This window comes from Schistocerca nitens, chromosome 11, assembly GCF_023898315.1.
Source record: "Schistocerca nitens isolate TAMUIC-IGC-003100 chromosome 11, iqSchNite1.1, whole genome shotgun sequence".
Lineage (NCBI taxonomy): Eukaryota > Metazoa > Arthropoda > Insecta > Orthoptera > Acrididae > Schistocerca > Schistocerca nitens.
Genome location: NC_064624.1, coordinates 31,795,729 through 31,815,321, shown reverse-complemented (window position 1 = coordinate 31,815,321; position 19,593 = coordinate 31,795,729). Strand labels below are relative to the sequence as shown.

The 19,593-nt window shown below is 38.7% G+C and overlaps 1 protein-coding gene across 4 annotated transcripts in view; it reads left to right on the top strand.

The window, feature by feature from the left end:
- Window positions 1–394: 394 nt before the first annotated feature.
- LOC126212951 (zinc finger protein 43-like) overlaps window positions 395–19,593 on the top strand; it is a 142,182-nt gene continuing 122,983 nt past the window's right edge. For all 4 annotated transcript variants that reach the window (XM_049940469.1, XM_049940470.1, XM_049940468.1 and 1 more), the window contains exons 1-2: window positions 395–474; window positions 7,705–7,793. In XM_049940469.1, coding sequence (XP_049796426.1) covers window positions 7,722–7,793 — 72 coding nt within the window. In that variant the 5' untranslated portion in view covers window positions 395–474; window positions 7,705–7,721. The remainder of the gene's footprint in view (window positions 475–7,704; window positions 7,794–19,593) is intronic.

Sequence of the window (19,593 nt, the reverse complement as noted above, 5' to 3'; positions counted from 1 at the left end):
GAAAATAACTCGAATAATTCGGAAATTACGTAGGAAATGGAAGTAAACAAACATATGCTTACAACACGTCTGACGTTCACCTTACCTGCCGCTTGGAGCGCTAGCGTCGCTCCATCTGTCAAACGGCAACAACTTTTACAGTGGTGAGTGTCGCGACTGTTATGTTAGACTGTGGTACAGTGAAGATTTAAAATTGCGAGAAATTTTCAAACGCTTTTCTTCAATAACAGCTATTTTAAGTTATGTAGTTGTTATACTAAAATAGCGATAAGGATTTACCAAAGGGATAGAGTAGGTATTCTACCTTAATTTAATTTTCGCATTTTATCTTTCCGGTTTTTCCGAACTCCTTATCTCACAGCCCACGGCAGAGTGCTTTGTCTTTCTGCAAGATCTTTGGTTTAACTGGGTTCTTTCAGTCAGTAGTCAGCTGCAAGTTCGTGGTTTAGCGGAAATTTGTATGATATTCTCCAGGTAATTTTTAAGCGTTTATAAACTGCAAGCTAGAGTAAATGAAGAAAATTGTTTCGCAAGTAAATTAGCGCGGTACTTCATTTCTAACACAATAACAGTTGAGTCTGGCGAGTCTAATAGTTCGTGAATATCTTGTGATGACGCTGTGGAAGCTATATTTGAGGTTTCTGCCTTTTAATTTTTAATGGGTACATAAGGGCGAGATTTTATTCTGTATTCGTGATCACATCACCTATAGTGTGCTTGGTGAAGGTGTACGAGTGTTGTAAATTTTCAGGTTATGTTCATAACTAAATATCCGAGTTATTAGAGCTTGTTGTTTTTGGCCTGTCCGGTAAAATCGCTACGTGTATCTCTGTAAAAGAAATGGCTTAGAATGTGACGTGTTGTTAGGACCAGTTTGTCCATGCAGTGATCTCCGTCATGTACTTCGTGACTGACGAGAAAAGGTGGACAGTGTGACATTCAAACATTCGCTATTAGAGGTTGCAAAAAATAACGTGATAGAAATAACTCATTACTGAGAAGTAACTGTTACTGCGATAACCGTTTCTCTGATACAGGCAGTTATTTCAATAACTGTCTAGTGTCAACAGTGCCTCGCGCCATCTGTTGACCGAAGATCGTAATACGCTTTCCCGTCAATTCATCGGAGATCTGGCTACGAACGAAGGAGAGTGATTGACCATTTGGAAGGCGTTTTATAGGCAATGGGAATAACTGTGGCTGGTGGCTGAGCGGTTCTGGCGCTACAGTCTGGAACCGCGCGACCGCTACGGTCGCAGGTTCGAATCCTGCCTCGGGCATGGATGTGTGTGTTGTCCTTAGGTTAGTTAGGTTTAAGTAGTTCTAAGTTCTAGGGGACTTATGACCTCAGCAGTTGAGTCCCATAGTGCTCAGAGCCATTTGAATAACTGAGAGACTGCACGCCCTCTGTTGGTAAGAGCTTTGTACTTCGTTACTTTTAGCACAAACAATTAAATAAGCTTAATATCCGAGCGGTGGCTGATAGGAACTGCGGTACAGGCATTGACAAGTACGGTCGTTCCCTTGAGCCACCGCCTCATATGTCAATTTAGCTTGAACGGATAGTATAAAGAGAGTTACCATAAGGAATACGAGCGACTATGGAAATAACTGTCAGAGATCGGTATTTTCCTCTGGCAGTTATCGTTATTGGCCCACAGTTCTCATTCTCTGGCAGTTGTCGGGCTACCATTACAGGTAACCTGGAAGTTGGTAACGGAATAACTGTGTCTGTGTACCTGATACAGTGACTCCACTCTTAGACCCCGGTGATATTTCAGAGACGATAGTTACTGGAGCGAACAAATATTTACGTACTTCTTCGGAAATAGCCGCTGGCCATCGCAAATGACAAGTAACATGTCAGAAAGTATAACATAATACAGTTGAATATAATAATTATCGTCGTCATTTGTCAGGAGATTATCAAAATATGTGAATATATTACAGTAACTGCTAATATTTACAGAATTGATACGCTGTCAGAATAAAACAGTTACGTACTTTTAATAAATTTATCATACACAGAATACCCGATCTTGACTGTTGCAACAAAGTGCTGTCAAAACTGAAATAGGGTGAAGTGGGATAAGTGTAACCACGTTTTGGCATAGTTCAACTTTGACACCAAATTGCCAACTTGTTGTTGAAGATATGATTTTGAAATTTCTCATGCTTAAAGTTTCACTTATTGACTTTTAAACAATACACATTTTGTTTTTGAAAGAAAAAATTATATGGTCAAATAATTGTTTTCAAAATTTTGTGTTGTGAGGTTACACTTGCCCCCACATTGTTGTACCCATACAGAGCATTGTAAAAGAGACTTGGGGTAAGTGACCCGATTACCGAATTTTTACTGAATTTGAGAATTTTTAAATTATTAAAATATCTTAAATTTTACTCAAGATATGAACTTTTTTGCACACGCCTCTTTGTATATTATGAAATACACAGAAAATATTAGCTAAACTAAAAAATAAGTGTTAGCCTAAACCATAAAACACTGAAACAGACCGCATCATAGATGATTTATTTTTTAATTTGGCCAGTAATTTATTAGTTTAAATTCTACAAGAGTAATATTTTTTTTCTTTAGTAGGCAATTTAACAGAAATAATAAAATATCTAGTCTCAAGAGAAAAGGAAATAATCACTTTATAAGTTCACTTTCTATTATTTTTCATAGTAATCGAACTAAAGTTGTTGGCAATTTGTGTTTAATGCTAAACTGCCCTAATTCAACTTATTATATTCACACTTAGGCCCTAACTATTATTTAGTCACTGAATATTGTATGAATCAAATGTAACACCAAATGTCAGGTCTCCCTTGTGACCGAAAGTAGGCTCAGGCAGCACTGAAATGACATCAGAGGAGGGAACTTGCGTCTCATCTCTTCTATCAGGCCAATAGAATGTGGTTCCATGCTTTGTCTTACTTTTGCATCTGAGGAAAATCACTTCTGAATCTCTTGAATGAATAATTTTGGTGACTTGGCCAATGAAATGAACTTTCTTACATTTTGTTGCAAAAGCTACCAGAACATAGTTTCCAACTGTAATTTTATCTTTGGCTTCAAAAAAGTTTGCCTCTTCTTCTTCTTCACAGCTTATCATTTCTTTCCTGAGATCAGCCAGTGTTCTCATCTTCATCACTACTTATTAAAGATAGGTCTCCTTCAGTTTCACTTTCTTCACTTGTTGATTCAACTTCCAGTCTTTTTTTCTTGTTACCCACATGAGCAATCAGGGATTTTTTTTCCATCACATTCTGAGATGACATTTCAGATAAAGTAACACCACTTTGTTTGGAAGATTTACTTTTTATTACCAAGCCCTTTTTTATGCCAATAATGCTTTTTTGTTTTGCTTCCTCCATATATTCTTTTTTCCTTTAAAATCTTTTTCTTTATATATGGCATCTTGAAAAGGATAACTTTAGCTCCTGGTGCAATCCTTTTCTTCTTTGTTTTACCAGTGGGACTACACTGTTGGACTGTTTCCAATAATAACCTTTCAAATGACAAATCAGAAGTTCCAGAACATAATGATACATTGGTTAGCTTGGGAATGGTTGAGAAAGAACTCTGATACTGGGAGAACTACAGGGCTCAGTAGATGTAGGCCTATAAAATTCTGGAGGTTGTTCAGCTGGAAGCTTCCCAAAAATCTGAGTACTTTCTGTTAGAGACGTAGCTTCCACACAGTCTGGCTGCATTATTGTGAGCTGGCAATGGATTTGTTTCTGCCAAAGATTTGGTATGAACTACATATCTTTTATATGTCTCAGGATCATATTTAGTTTTATCAATTACTTCTCTACTGTAAGGGAATATTCCTGCTTTTTGAAAACCACTGTTCAACAATTCAGGTGGTGTTTCATTCCATACAGCAGTGAGGAGATTGGAAAAGTCACGTTTGCTAATTTTTACCCTTGATGACGTCTCTGGTGATGAGTTAACTTTTGGTCCCAAGTAGATTTCACACACAGGAAGGCCAGTTTAGTTGATCTAGTGTGATGGCAAAAACAGGGTTATGGCTTAAATAAATAAATATCTTCTGGTAAGTTTGTTTGGGGCAAGTGTAAACCCCCCCCCCCCCAGTTACACTTGCCACAGCTGATTGGTTACACTTGCCCCACATGGGAAAAAGTTGGGGTAAGTGTAACCATGCCTGCCATATCAAGAGCTTTATCAGTAGAGTAAAATGAATCTCATATTTGAAATTATCATGCAAAAGTTAGTTTGTAACCAAAAAATTGTGCAGTTATCTTTAAAACTGCAAAAATGACAGACCACCAAATTCTGAGCATGTCACTCTCTCGCAGAGTGAAAATGTAGATGTCAATTCAAGTCCAAAAATTAATTACCAATTTATGTCAGATTTGACAACTTAGTGTTAAATATAACAAAGAAAGGAGTAAATTAACACGTGTGATAGGTCAGAGGTAAAAATACAGCTTCTTTAAGGCACCATAAGCCGTGGTTACACTAACCCCATGGTTACACTTACCCCACTTCACCCTATAGCAGAATTTTTATTTTTACCTAAGCTGGTCTATCAGTCTCTTACGATATTCATCTACAGAGTAGAAGGAGGGGTCAACTGAAGCGTCCGATTCCACCCGTCTGCTTCGACGTAAAGGTGTTTTTGTGAGTGAATGTCATTACGGCACGGTGTTTGAGTTGGTTTTTGTATGTGTGTTTGGGGGGGGGGGGACTAGCCGATCTAGTTTGCCGGAATTTGCTGGTGGTAATTCATTTTTTTTTTTTTTCTAGTTGTGATGTTTTGTGTATTTATGGAGTATTGAATGTGATTTAATTTATGTAGGGATGTTTGATTTGTGGATTTTTGGGATTGTGGTTTTATTTTTCGCAGTTATAGGTGCTGGTTTTTTGGTATCAGTAGTTGTGGTGGTTCTATATAGGTAACAGGAAATGACCGATTCCCATTTTCATAGTTGTAGGTATTGATGTTTTGGTATCGTCATCTGAGGTTGAGAAATATCAGGTTCCAATTTTCGTACTTTTAGTTGTGGGCATTGGTGTTGTCACCTATGGTTGACCTATATTGTTCAAGGGAAGTGTCCGATTCCTGCAGATTTTTGTTGGTGTACCAGAATCCTGTATTTTTTTTTTTTTTTTGTTCTTCATTTTGTGTTTTGGGATCATGATGTGTTTTTATTTTTTACTAGCTTGTCCTCACCCTAAAACCCCCAACTTCCCACAGTTGTCCCGTTGATTTGATTGTATTTTTGGTGGGAGATGTTATTGTATTATTTATATGTATCTTCATGTTTGTTGCCATGTGTATGTAGTGATGTCATAGACATACTTAAAATAGCCATTTCCGGCATATTGAGGACGTCCCAGGTCAAAGCAGATACGTGGAATCAGACACTTCTGTATCAAAAAGCCTTTCAAACACACTGTAAACCGTGCTTTATCGGAAACCGAGTTTTTGATGGTTGCTGACAGTTTATTGAAAATGCATGTTCCTGAATATTGGACCACTTTTGGACCAAGGTAAGTGATTTTAGGTCTTTATGTAGATTGCTGTTGCTATTTCTAGTACTGATTATGTATTGAACTATTGGTTGGAAATACTTGTAACAAATTTCATTAAGGAATAATTACACTAGGAAGCAGTGGTTAGAATACAAAGTTCCTTGAACAGGTTCCTACATGATGTTCTTGAATTTATACCACAAACGATTTTTATTCCACACTTTTAGATGCGAAAAACTTTTGCTACGTTTGATGAGTTACCACAGAATATGCTCCCTTATGAAATAATAGAGTGAAAAAATGTGGTATGCCCTTCCCAACTGAATTTATTATCGATTTGTAGTCCCAGAAATGTAACACTGTCAACCTTTTCAATCTGCATGCCTTCATATGTTATAAACATGTTGTGGTTGGAGAAATCGAACAGTTTCCTAATCTCACATAAAACTTGGATTAGCGTACCCACACTTTCCCCAATAGGACTATCTTTTACATGACAGGAGTAAACGAATCTGTCACATTACGTATATTTTTTGTTGTATTACAAGGCTGTACACTTATTCTATTAAGTGAGCAGCACAAGAAATTAAGCTTCGAATTTAACCTACGGTATTCAGTTTACATATTACTTCATACTTAATAACGCACGTTGTTAACATTTTACTTAAACAGTGCTGTGGCGAAGTTCCGCATACTTTCTGTTGCAGCTGCGAAGATAATATTTCTAATAGCGACCGATAACCTACAAACATATAATATGAAACACTAATAATCATTCTAACATCAACTAAAATGTACCCGGAGTTAATAAGCTAAGGTTATGAAATGTTTCAAATGACATTCCTGCCATTTCACACTACTCGCACTTATACTGATAATTAAACTGAAGGATTCCAACTATGTCGTTATTTAACTGTAGCCCCTCGGAGTATTCGGTATTCGCTAGCGAAAAATAACTTGACAGTTATTAATAACAGTTAAAAATAACGATTATCAAAGAATGACTGGAACTGTGATAACGGTTACTCCAGAATAGCCATTTGGCCCACCTCTATTCGCTATGTTAGTACGGTTATGTTGACTTACTCAGCTATAATAATTATGAAGATAATTTGCTGTGATGTAGACATATAGTGGCTCCAGATTTTAGAGCTAACGTAAGCATGTTTTCAAGTGCCCACAGTTACATCATTTCATGCTTTGAGTATGTTCGCATGAAAGGAAATGCTGTAGTTGTGTTGCATTTTGCTAGTTTTCCCTGTGCTTTGGTTACTCGTGTCGTTAGTATTCATCTAATCATGTGTAAATACCAGTTTTTTGTAGTGTGTGGTTTTTAATGGAGTTCTGTATAAGAATACTGTAATTTAGGAACTGGCGAAATACGAGGTACAAATTAACTGTAATTCGTCTAACATAAAGCATTACATGTCATCAGAACTGAATAGATCATTCATCATAGTTACAGTTAGTAGGAAGTCGTTTTAGTAAATCAGTTTTGTAAGAAAAAACGAACCACTTTTTAATCTTGATGTTAATCAAGAATGAGAACTTTTGCACTGCAGTGAGCAATCTATGGGACATTTATATGGTTTTCTTTAATAGCAGGTAAAGATTCCAAAATGATGATGCTTTCTATAAACTGTGTATACATCCGTGAGGAATACAGGTGAAGGAAGTTTCAAGGTAATACCTATGTTGAAAATGCATATTCACTGACAAACAATCAATCCGTACGTCCAGATTCTCATCATGTCCCTATTGGACTGAAATTAACACAACGAACAAAGTGTAAAATGAATTATTTGGTGTTATTCAGTAATTTTGCTGCAATGTCTTGACCGCTCTGACTGTTTGTAATACTGAAGTTCGTGCATGCACAAAAAATACACATCTTCCATAATTGTCGCAATAGAAAAGTATCCATGAGCCAGTGTTAAAAAAGAGCAGTAGCAACTATAAATACTCTGTTTTCAGTGTTCTCACTCTTCATGACCTTAGAAATGTAAATGAGTTTATATCACTGAACCTACTTTTCCTCATCCTTTCTGAATCTGTTTCCTGTGTAATCACCCATTTACTGCACCCATTAGACAAGTGAAAATACTGCCTTTGAGCTGTACTTCATGGTAACAACAGAAACTGAGTACCACTGTTCTTATATAATTGCTTTTTTTTTTTTTTTTTTTTTTTCCCAGATTGCAGAACTAAAGCAATGGACCAGGAGCCAGCTACGTGGATAAAAAATGAGGAAACGGACGAAGTGAAAACAGAGTTACCCTTCATGGTAAGTGGCTTACTTGTATTTCTTAACAGTGTTTCGTTAATTTCTGTGTGCAGTATGGTGTGTGAGTACATAAAATTGATGTCATGCTGCTGGAAACACAAGTAATTCTGTTTACTAAACAACTGATGAACTTTCACTCTTAAATATGACATTTTGCACAGTGCATTGAACTAAGCCTGTTATTAAACCTCACATAGAATTCAGCAAGAGTTTCAATTTAATGTTAAGTAAACATGGAAACCTTTTTTTAATGCACAATTCAATTATACTGATAACGTGGTTGCCATATAGTGGGTATATTCTGCTCTGATATGCTTCTTTTAAATGACAGCCTTAATGTGCAACTTAAGAATAACTATGACCATAGTGAATCTTAGCTGTGCCATTAAATTTATAAATGGTATGGCACAGTTAATGCATTATTGCAGTGTATCGTGGTATGGAATAAGAAATGTAATTTATTGATGATGTTGAAGTGACATTTGCATTTCACTAATCTGAGAAGTAAATTTTGTAGTACTATTAAAATTAGGTGTCGACCTTGAATATGTGAACAAAGTGTAAGTAGAACGGTCACCAGGGTCATTCCATAACAAGTGGTCTAAGGGTCACCACTAGACGATCCCCAATTTCCATGAAATTTTTTCAGGTTGTACATATAGACCTTACATATATCACTGCCAAATTACAGCTTCATAAGTAGTATGGTGGGGCCACTAGCCACCTTTTCGTAAAGGCTCAATTTTTTGACATTGTGACTATAGTAAATTCATCATAGTGTGCTATCAAAGTGGCTCATAAATCTTGTATCAAATTTTGACTGTACTTCATTGCGTTGTATCTACTGAAAGGATTAACTTTCTGAAGAATTTTTGAAAATTCGTTTTTTTTTTTCTAATTTTTGACGTCCTATCTCAAACGCTTGAGGGAGTGGCGGCGTATTGGCCCAGTTTGAAAGTATCGTAAATTCGGGGCTGATGCACAGAGCAGTCGGAGTTATAGTGGGCATGTGGGTAGTCTCCACGTGATCCGTGTATACATTTAGTGATTTTGCTGTTTCCTCTTCGTTTACTGCTCTCACATCAAATGAAAACAAAACAGATTGCTGTGGTGGGAGGCTATCGAGTGAATTAAAATACATACACATAATTACGGAAGACTAAAATGTGTTGTTAGTTGCAGATTTTATTTTATTTCCACCTTTCTGACAGTCAAGCATTTATTGCCTTGCTGAACAATGAGGCTATTTTTGTCGATTTGCTAAAGAAATTTTCTTTTATTAATCTTTTCCGCTGAGGCAGAAAATATATTTGAAACGAAGCGTTTAATTCCGCACACTGTTTGCTGCATCATTTCAAGTGCACGTTTTCAACTTGTAACACGTATGGCATTATGCCATAATAAAGAACCAAACATGAGATAACATAGTACTGGTATTATAAGAAAATTTACATTCCAAAAACTACATTGGAATCAGGTCATGGCCCACTTCACTGGGAATCTGGACATACGAATGTGCACTTTAAATGTGCACATTTTATTATCGGTCACGAAATTCCGATGCTCTTGGAGTATCCTCCGATGTCTTGTTTGTTTTATGACATAATGTAAGATGTTTTAATGTTTTACACTTACGAACATACGGGCTCCCTACGCCATCGTAGCTGCGCAAGGCCGGTGGCACCTGTCATCTGGCGCTCTCTGGCAACTCCACAAATGAACCTATTTCTAATAGCTCGCGTGAAAATATTCCGAATGGTGGTTTGAAAAGTGTTACTTTCAAAATAAATATCCTTCTACGTAAGTTGAACTATGTGCGATAGATGTTAAGTCCCATAGTGCTCAGAGCCATTTGAGCCAACTATGTGCGAGAATGTACGATGAATTTCTTAAATCGCAGAGCATTTGAGTCTCATTTAAAAATCAACTCTTCGATGATGAGTCATTTAGATGAATTTAGAGCCCAGAAGACAAGACATTAACGTCGTTATTAAAAATTTTGCTGGCACATTTGTGTAATATATATTACACTGTAATTCGCACATAAAAGACCAACATTATATGTGAAAGCTTGCTTCTCTTGCAGCGTCTTAATCTTAGAGAACAATATTATATGTGAAAGCTTTGCTTTTTGTGTAGCAACACAATGTATATTAATTTAAACCATTAGCTTTTTCTGTTTGTGCATTCGCGCTTCTTAACAGTGATGTTGCTTTTGGCTGACTACATCATGTGTCCTCAGTTCTGAATACCCGCTGTCATCGGCTGGCGAGATCACGTGACATGAGCTATGACTGGCTTACAAAAACGCATTGCAATCTTGATTTCAATGCTTCGGAAAGTAACATGCGGTGTTTGGAGGAATTCGAATTTATACTTTCGTAATATGAAAATATGCACTGTACATGTTGCTGCTCATCAAAGATCTTTCCAATACGGCTTGTTTTTCCCCGTGTTTCGTTTTCTAAAGCGCCGGGAAATTCTACGACCGTATGTAACCATTCAAAAGACTGATGATATACAGTTCCGAGAGAAAATATATTGTCAGTTAATAGGGAAACAGTATGTTTGCACTCCCGGGAGGAACTGGGAAACCCGGGAAGTTTTTTTTCCATGTCGGCGTATACACCCTGCTATGATTGTTTAATATTTTTCAGTTGGAAATATACACCAATTCTACTTTATCTAATATTGAAACAAACGGCAATTCGAAGCATAAATTTAATTGTAGTGTAATGGATATCAATGAGGTTTCAGTACTGTGTGTCATTGGTCCTACATATAATTCTGCATGTCAGCTGAAAACATACACACATCGAGGCTTCATTCCAATCAAAGAATTTTCAGTAGAGTAATATGAATTCATGACTTTCTACAGAGATATTGTTGTAATCGTTTTGGTGCAGAGAACCATTCTGTTGAAAAGGGTTTACGGATTGTCAATGTGTAAACGGCAAAACAATTGCAAGCTGTGACTAAGAGCAATGTCAAACCTGGTCGGAAGATCTGTCCAACTTGCAGAAACAATTTTTACCAAAGAAAGCAGAAAAATCACAGTGAACTTCAAACCAGTCAGAAGATGAAGCATATCCAGAGGAATCAATCAATCAGTTCAATTCTAACTGCTTTTTCGGTATTCCCTCTAAAATTTCAGAGAATATCCAAAAGGGATGTGAAAGGTTACGCAAAACGAAAAATAAGCGAAGCTCAACAGGCAGTTGTGAATAACATTGCTGCTGCTTGAAGGATTTGCCCCAAAAGGTCTTCAAACACCTAGTACAAGCAAGACATGTCCCGATTGTGAAGATTATAAGCAGCTGATTAAGGAATTGAAAGAGAAGTTGCAATTGTCAAGGGAACCTGAAAAATTGCAGATACTGACACTAGTACCACAAAGCTGGACTATAAAAGAGACAATGCAATAATTCGGTGTTTCAGAGAGGATGGTAAAAGCAGCTAGGAAGTTACAGGCAGAAAATAGTGTACTAAATCTGCCAAAGAACAAGTGTGGCAAGATGATTTCAGATGCCGTAAAAGAGTGGTAACATTTTTTCAGAATGAAGAATTTAGTCGAATTTGTCCAGGTAAAAAGACTATGTATCAATTAGAATAGAAGGAAAGATAGTTTTGATGCAAAAATACCTTCTTCTGAATAATTTGGAAGAAATATTTGTTGCATATCAACTTCAGCATGGACCTGAAATTGGATTTGGTAAATTTTGTGAATTGAGGCCAAAATCGTGCATCGCTGTGGGTGCTGCAGGAACCCACTCAGTTTCTGGTTGCACTTTACACCCAACTGTGAAACTGATGCTTGCAAGCACTCCAATTAAAGAAGATTATAAGAGTCTGACTGCTAAAACAGTGTGTGATTTGGAATCCAGACTGCATGCTTCTTCCCCGTGAAATCTGTCCGGGAAAGGAACTACTTGCGCAGTTTTTAGAAATTAGTTTTGAAGACAGTGATCCAGATGATACCATTGAGTTCAAACAGTGGGTGCACACTGATAGATACATTAGAAACAAAGCAGATGACCACTGAGGATTTTCTTGAAGATCTGATTTCAAAAATTGACAAACTTTCCACTCATTATGTTGCAAAGCACCAGAGCAAGCACCTAAAATGCATAAAAGAAAACTGTGAGCCAACTGAAATGATCACATTAATGGACTTTGCTGAAAATTATTCCTTCATTGTCCAGGATGCAGTTCAAGGTTTTCACTGGAATAACAGCCAAGCAACTTTACACCCATTTGTCGTGTACTCCAGAAATAACTTGGACATCAGCTACTGTATAATAAGCGACAGCCTGAAACATAATGCAGTTGTTGTAAATGCTTTTATAGTGAAATTAATAGAAGATCTAAAGTGTCTCCTTGGAAAAATGACACACATTTACTACTTCAGTGATGGGTCAGCAGTGCAGTACAAAAACTTCAAAAATTTTATGAATCTCTGCCACCATCAGAATGACTTTGGAATCTCAGCTGAAAGGAACTTTCCTGCTACAAGCCACAGAAAATCTCCATGTGATAGAATTAGAGGAACTGTAAAGTGCGTGGCAGCAAGAGCAAGCCTTCAAAGACCAACTGAGTACCAGATTTTGACACCCCTGACTTGTTTAAATACTGTACAAAGAATATCAGAGGAATCCAATTAATTTTTGTTTCAAAAGAACAAATTGAAACATTAAAAACTGAGCAGGAAGCAAGGTTAAAAAATGTCTGCACAGTATCAGGAACAAGAGACAATCGCCATTTTGTGCCATTAAATGAAAAGCAAGTTTTTATTAGAAGAGTATTCAATGATACAAACTTTTTTGTGACAAATGTTGACCAAAGCGTTTCATTCAGAAATACTAAAGCCTTACAACTGGACCAATACATTGCCTATATATATGATGGAAAATGGTAGATTGGTAATGTGTCCGAAGTTTCAGAAGAAGTAAATGTTTGTCATTTTCATACACCCCAATGGACCTGCACATTCATTCTATTGGCCAGCTAGGCAGGATGTTTGTTGGATTCCAAACCAACACATTATTTCTATCATTCCAGCTCCATCAGCAACAAGAATGGGCTGACATTATAGCTTGTTAGAATCAACTGTAATTTCTATTAGTAACAAAATTCAGCAAATGAATTAATAAGAATTGAAATATTTGGCTTGGGAACCATAAAGAGTACGACTGGTACATGTATTTTTTAATGTAATATAAATGGGAGTTTATTTGATACAACAAGATTTATGGAACACTTCAATAGCACACTATGGTGAATTTACCATAGTTTGACCTTTTGTACTAAAACGAAGCTATTGTACCCAAAAAGTTGAACAGGATCACAAAGTTTGAGCACAACAGGTCTCTTAGATCCTGAACAGTGGTAAAACAAAGTTGATCATTTATTCATTTCAGTCGCAATGAAAAAAACGAGCCTTTACAAAAAGGTGGCTGGTGGCCCCACCATACTATTTATGAAGCTGTAATTTGGCAGTGCTTCATGTAAGGTCTATATGTACATCCTGTAAAAATGTCATAAAATTGGAGATGGTCAAGTGGGGAACTTGTCTAAATTTAGGCCACTTGACATGGAATGACCCAATAGTAAAGTTAAATTTCAGACAAATACCACATGAAAACATAAATTATTAAACGGTCTGTATCTGCAGAATGAATTTATATGTTGGCAGTGAAGTTTTCATGAAGCAATGGTATTACACATGAAATATTGACAGGTTTGTTCATAACCACTTTCTGTGTTTGCTGCACATTGTCACACACATTTTTTGCGAAACTGCCAGAATGTTACAGTTACTGGTGTAAATAATCTTACATACACATGTCACTTGAAATCTGATACAGTGCAGCTATTTGTAGGGTATTCAGCTATCAGCAGGAAAACAAATTCACTTGGTGCCACTAGTATTTTTATTCTGCCTACCAGAATTGAGGGTCCTGACACAATCATGCAAACTACTTGTGTACTGTCTGTGCTGAACAAGTCTGCTTCAACACCCATCTTAGGTGCAACTGCAGAAGTACTGTGATAGCATTAATGCAGCATTTGCATTTGAATTTGAATATATGTGCTTCGTTATAGTTCATACAAACTTGATCAGCTTGCAATTCATTTGACGAGCAGTATCACAACAGTAATCCTAAACCATCACTGTGAGGAAACAATAGGAAAGTAAATATACTAAATTTTATTAAATACATTAAGAGTGGTTAGACCCAACATAGTTAAAGCCTTGGCTTTCACCCCTGACACAATGATGGTTTGGCATACAGAATGATATGTATGCACGACACACATCATGTAAATGAAAAGCAATTTGAAGAGTCATTGACCTTGGACCTGAACCTGAGAACTATTCAAAGGCTACAAGGTTAAAATGTGTTTCTAGACCCCCTCCCCCCTAGAAATATTGGTTGTGCTGAGAGACTGAACCATAGTGCAGCTCAAGGCTTAGCCTAGGTTGAAAGGTGGCAGTGTGGCTGTGAGCTGACGAAACCTTGCTAGGTTAAAGGATGTGCTAACAATTGACCAGTAGCACAGCCTAACCAAAAAATCCAAATCGTGCCCAGAATGTAACTTTTAACTACGAGAAGCCTTCTTTTATGTTGTGTGGTGTGTTAGTGGGACTGAACTTCCCTATGACCTTAACAGATGCATGTAGACATTATGTTAGTTGAAAGCCACCTTCTTGGTCAAATTAATAAAGCTTAGTTTTTAAATGGTGTATATTTTGGGCATGAGCACATGCTGGAAAGTAATGGTACACAATTTTTATTTGAAAATTATTGAAGCATTAGTGTTTAAATATTTATTTCAAACAAAGTCACCATGGCAGTGAACACCTTTCTCCCAATGAGACACCAGGTTGTTGGTGTCATCACTGTAGAATGTTTGACTTTGTTGGCAGACGCACAGCCTCATCTATGCTCACACCAATTCACCACTATCAAAGTAAAGTTAAAAAAAATGGCTCTGAGCACTATGTGACTTAACATCTGAGGTCATTAGTCCCCTAGAACTTAGAGATACTTAAACCTAACTAACCTAAGGACATCACACACATCCATGCCCGAGGCAGGATTCGGACCTGCGACCGTAGTGGCTGCGCGGTTCCAGACTGAAGTGCCTAGAACTGCTCGGCCACACTGGCCGGCAAAGTGAAGTTCTTGAAGGTGTTCTTTAGGTTTTGCAAATAGTTGAAAATTAACTGGGTCAAACTGGGACACTATAAAGTATGAACAATAACAATGAATCAAAAGTGTCAGACTGTTGTAGGTGCCAAAAAAAGTTGTGTATGGTCTATCATTGTCATGCTGAAGGAGAGGGTACTCCACATGTGGATAAACTATTTGAATTTGTGTTCTGTTTTCTGACATGCTGACACGGTTAACTAACACACACGCATTACACACTGCAGTTCAGAACCCTTCAGCAGGAGGGTGCTGCATATTGTGTCAGCAAAGTCGTAACATCAACAGAGTAATATGCATGACAACTGATATGAAGAACAGATTCAAAGTTTAGGAAGCATTATTTTCTGGTACACTCTTGTAGTAATTTGATGCATTTGACAATTGCCTTGAATGTTGCAGAATGGTTCCCTTAGAATGGCCTAGCATCCATTTGGAAGTCATAATACTATATCCATAACATCAGTCAAAACATTATGACCACTGATCTGCTATCAATATAAACTTATCCAGGCAATAGCACCTCACCTTATCTTCTAGTCCCACATGCACACGGTGCATGGAGTATGAGTGAGCATGCTGTCTGGGTGTAAAATAGGGAATGCACACAATCTATCTGAGTTTGACTGAGAGCAGATTTTGATGGCCTGAAGGCTTGGGATGACAGGTGAAACCATGTCCAGGCATTATGGGGGTTGTGCAAGTACTGTTCATGACAGGTGGTACACATCATAGGCTAGGCAGACTGGTAAAACAAGACAGGCAGTAAACTGTGGCATAACTAACATCATGCATTAATGCTAGGCAGAGTAAAAGTGTGTGTACGTGCACAATGCTCCAAACACCCCTAATGATGCGTCTGTGCAGCTGATGACCCATGGATGTGCTAGTGTTAATGTCATGACATCGACAACTACAACTGAAATAGGCATGTAACTGTTGGTGTTGGATGTTGGCACATTGGGAGAGCACTACATGGTCTGATGAATCCTGATACATTCATCATGCCTTTGGGAGGATGCATTTCTTGTTGTGATCTTCAGTCCTGAGACTGGATTGATGCAGCTCTCCATGCTACTCTATCCTGTTCAAGCTGCTTCTTCTCTGAGTAACTACTGCAACCCACATCCTCCTGAATCTGTTTAGTGTAATCATGCCTTGGTCTCCCTCTAACTTTTACCCTCCACCCTTCCCTCCAGTACTAAATCGATGATCCGTTGTGACTCAGAATGTGTCCTACCAACCGATCCCTTCTTCTAGTGAAGTTGTGCCACAAATACCTCTTCTCCCCAGTTCTATTCAATATCTCCTCATTAGTTACGTGATACACCCATCTAATCTTTAGCATTCTCTTATAGCAACACGTTTCAAAAGTTTCTGTTCTCTTCTCGTCTAAACTACTTATCGTCCACATTTCACTTTCATAGATGGATACAGTCCATACCAGTACTTTCAGAAAAGACTTCCTGACACTTAAATGTATACTTTATGTTAACAAATTTCTCTTATTCAGAAATGCTTTCCTTGCCATTGCCAGTCTACATTTTATATCCTCTACTTCAACCATCAGTTATTTTGCTACCCAAATAGCAAAACTCATCTACTACTTTAAGTGTCTTATTTCCTAATTCCATCATCATATCCTGATTTAATTAGACTACATTCAATTATCCTTGTATTGCTTTGGTTGATGCTCATCTTATATCCGCCTTTGAAGGCACTGTCCATTCTGTTCAACTGCACTTCCAGGTCCTCTGCTGTCTCTGACAGAATTACAATGCTGTCGGCAAACCTCAGAGTTATTATTTCTTCTCCCTGGATTTTAATGCATACTGAAAATTCTTCTTTTGTTTCATTTATTGCTTGCTCGACATAGAGTGAAAAGCACTGGGGATGGGCTAAAACCCTGTCTCACTCCGTTCCCAACCACTGCTTCCCTTTCATGCTCCTCGACTTTCATAACTGCCATCTAGTTTCTGTACAAATTGTAAATAGCCTTTTGCTCACTGTATTTGATGACTGCCACCTTCAGAATTTGAAAGAGTATTCCAGTCAACATTGTCGAAAGCTTTCTCTAAGTCTACAAATGCTGGAAATGTAGGTTTGCCTTTCCTTAATCTGTCTTCTGAGATAAGTCGTAGGGTCAGTATTGCCTCATGTGTTGCAACATTTCTATGGAATCCAAACTAATCTTACCTGATGTTGGCATCTACCAGCTTTTCCGATCGTCTCTAAATAATTCATGTTAGTATTTTGCAGCTGTGCCACAGATGTGACACCCAATCACTGACCATTTTCAAAGTCAATGAGTTCTGCAGAGCACCCATGTGCTCTCTCATGTTGTCTAATGGCTACTGAGGTCGCTGATATGGAGTGCCTGGCAGTATGTGGCAGCACAATGCTCCTAGTATGAAAAAGTATGTTTCTGGCAGTGTCCGGATACTTTTGAGCACATACTGTATGATGAAGTTATGCCCTGTCCAAAATTCTACCAGATGGCTTCCTCTTTCATTCCTTATCCACATTCCATATTCACCCACTAATTTTCCTTCTCTGTGAACCGTGAATTTACTTTCAGAACTTTTTCTTAAGAATTTACTTTATTTACTAGCGATTCGTCAAGAACATTAACACATTTAATCACACTATGTGAGCGTGGAAGTAGTTGCCAGGGAGTAACTGATGAAATCAAAATGAAATTGCTTTTAACAAATGGGAATTTTATTCCTAAAAGCCCTTTTTTTAAGATACAGATTTAAAATTATAAGCAGAAAGCACCCTCTAAATATCAAGTCACAATTTATTCAGAGGCAGAAAGAAACAAATTTTTGAGTGTATGAGTTTTCGGGCTGAGAACCTCGCCACTCCCTTTTGACATGGCCATAGTCATGACCGCTAACAACCACCTCTGGACGACTACACAGGTGCAGATCTGCAACACACCAGATTACTTTAAAGTAAAAGTTTTAACAGTTCACACAAGCACACAAAGTATGCACACCGTAGAATAGATGGAAATTAAAAGATTAACTTGCCACTGAAGGGGCAACTTGATTTTAATTTCTAAGAGAAGTCTTATGGTGGAAGGGTGGCAACTTTATATACAAAAATGACCATTTAAATAAAAGCCCATGAAATGCAATCTTACATAAAATTATACAAGGTTGGCCAAACACACTCTACAGTACACATATACCACCTCTGAAGATAATAGACAAGATAAAAACATATTTCTGGAATTAGACCATTACACTTCAAGCAATAAATTCGTTAACACACCAAATCCGACAAACATCACAGAGGCAGCTATTAACATACGGCAGACTGATAAGTGATTACCAAACAACCCAAACCGCAAGTTGTTCTAACGCGCCCCTAGTCCACAAGGGAAAAACGGACCACCCAATTCATAAATAACCACCTTCCTGCGTGTGGGCAAACGGAGAAGAATAGTGGGACGACCCCAAAACAAAGAGGCTGGTGACCTCACCAAGAAAACAAGTAGAATTTAACAAGTAAATGAAACAACATATCATGAATCAATTAACTTCTAATAAACTGCGATTTCTAGCGAAGACCTGGCGCAGCACCTCCAAAACGCTCTCCCAAACTGTCTGCTGCCAGCCGCTTCAACAGATGCAGGAAGGTGTGCCAATCTCCCGTCTCACGGCGTCGCAGCTCGCACTGCCCAGACCGATGTCGTGGGTTGACTCCTGTTGCTCTCGTGTCGGCCGTGAAGCCACTACCCCTTGCTATACAGTGCGGCCCACTGCACTCAAGTGGCAACCTCACATGTGCTGACACTCAAGGCGGACAAGCCATCTTGTGTCTCAGTGTGCGACCGACCAACCGATTGATCCAACCACCAATGACCATTGCCTGAGCAACTCGAACAGACTGACGGTCCAACGCGCAGCCTCAGATGGAGGAATTAAGCCCGTGATCGGGCAACCACTTGTTGAGTTCTCTCATTGCGCCACAAATTCGGATGAGAGACAAGCAGGCTGGGGACGAGACTGACCCCAGGCTGACTCCAGACTCACCCAGACTGACCCCGACTGACCGACTGGTGAGCTCATAGCGCCCCTTACATACACACGAACAGGCAACCTTTCCCCTTTCCCACCCGAGGGAGACGCCAAAGCTGTGACTACCACAGTTGCGCACCACCAGAAACGGAGGGCGACGCCTTTCCCCTGTCTGCCTTTGCCTTTCCCCCGTCTGCCTTTGCCTTTCCCCCGTCTGCCTTTGCCTTTCCCCCGTCTGCCTTTGCCTTTCCCCCGTCTGCCTTTGCCTTTCCCCCGTCTGCCTTTGCCTTTCCCCCCGTCTGCCTTTGCCTTTCCCCCCGTCTGCCTTTGCCTTTCCCCCCGTCTGCCTTTGCCTTTCCCCCCGTCTGCCTTTGCCTTTCCCCCCGTCTGCCTTTGCCTTTCCCCCCGTCTGCCTTTGCCTTTCCCCCCGTCTGCCTTTGCCTTTCCCCCCGTCTGCCTTTGCCTTTCCCCCCGTCTGCCTTTGCCTTTCCCCCCGTCTGCCTTTGCCTTTCCCCCCGTCTGCCTTTGCCTTTCCCCCCGTCTGCCTTTGCCTTTCCCCCC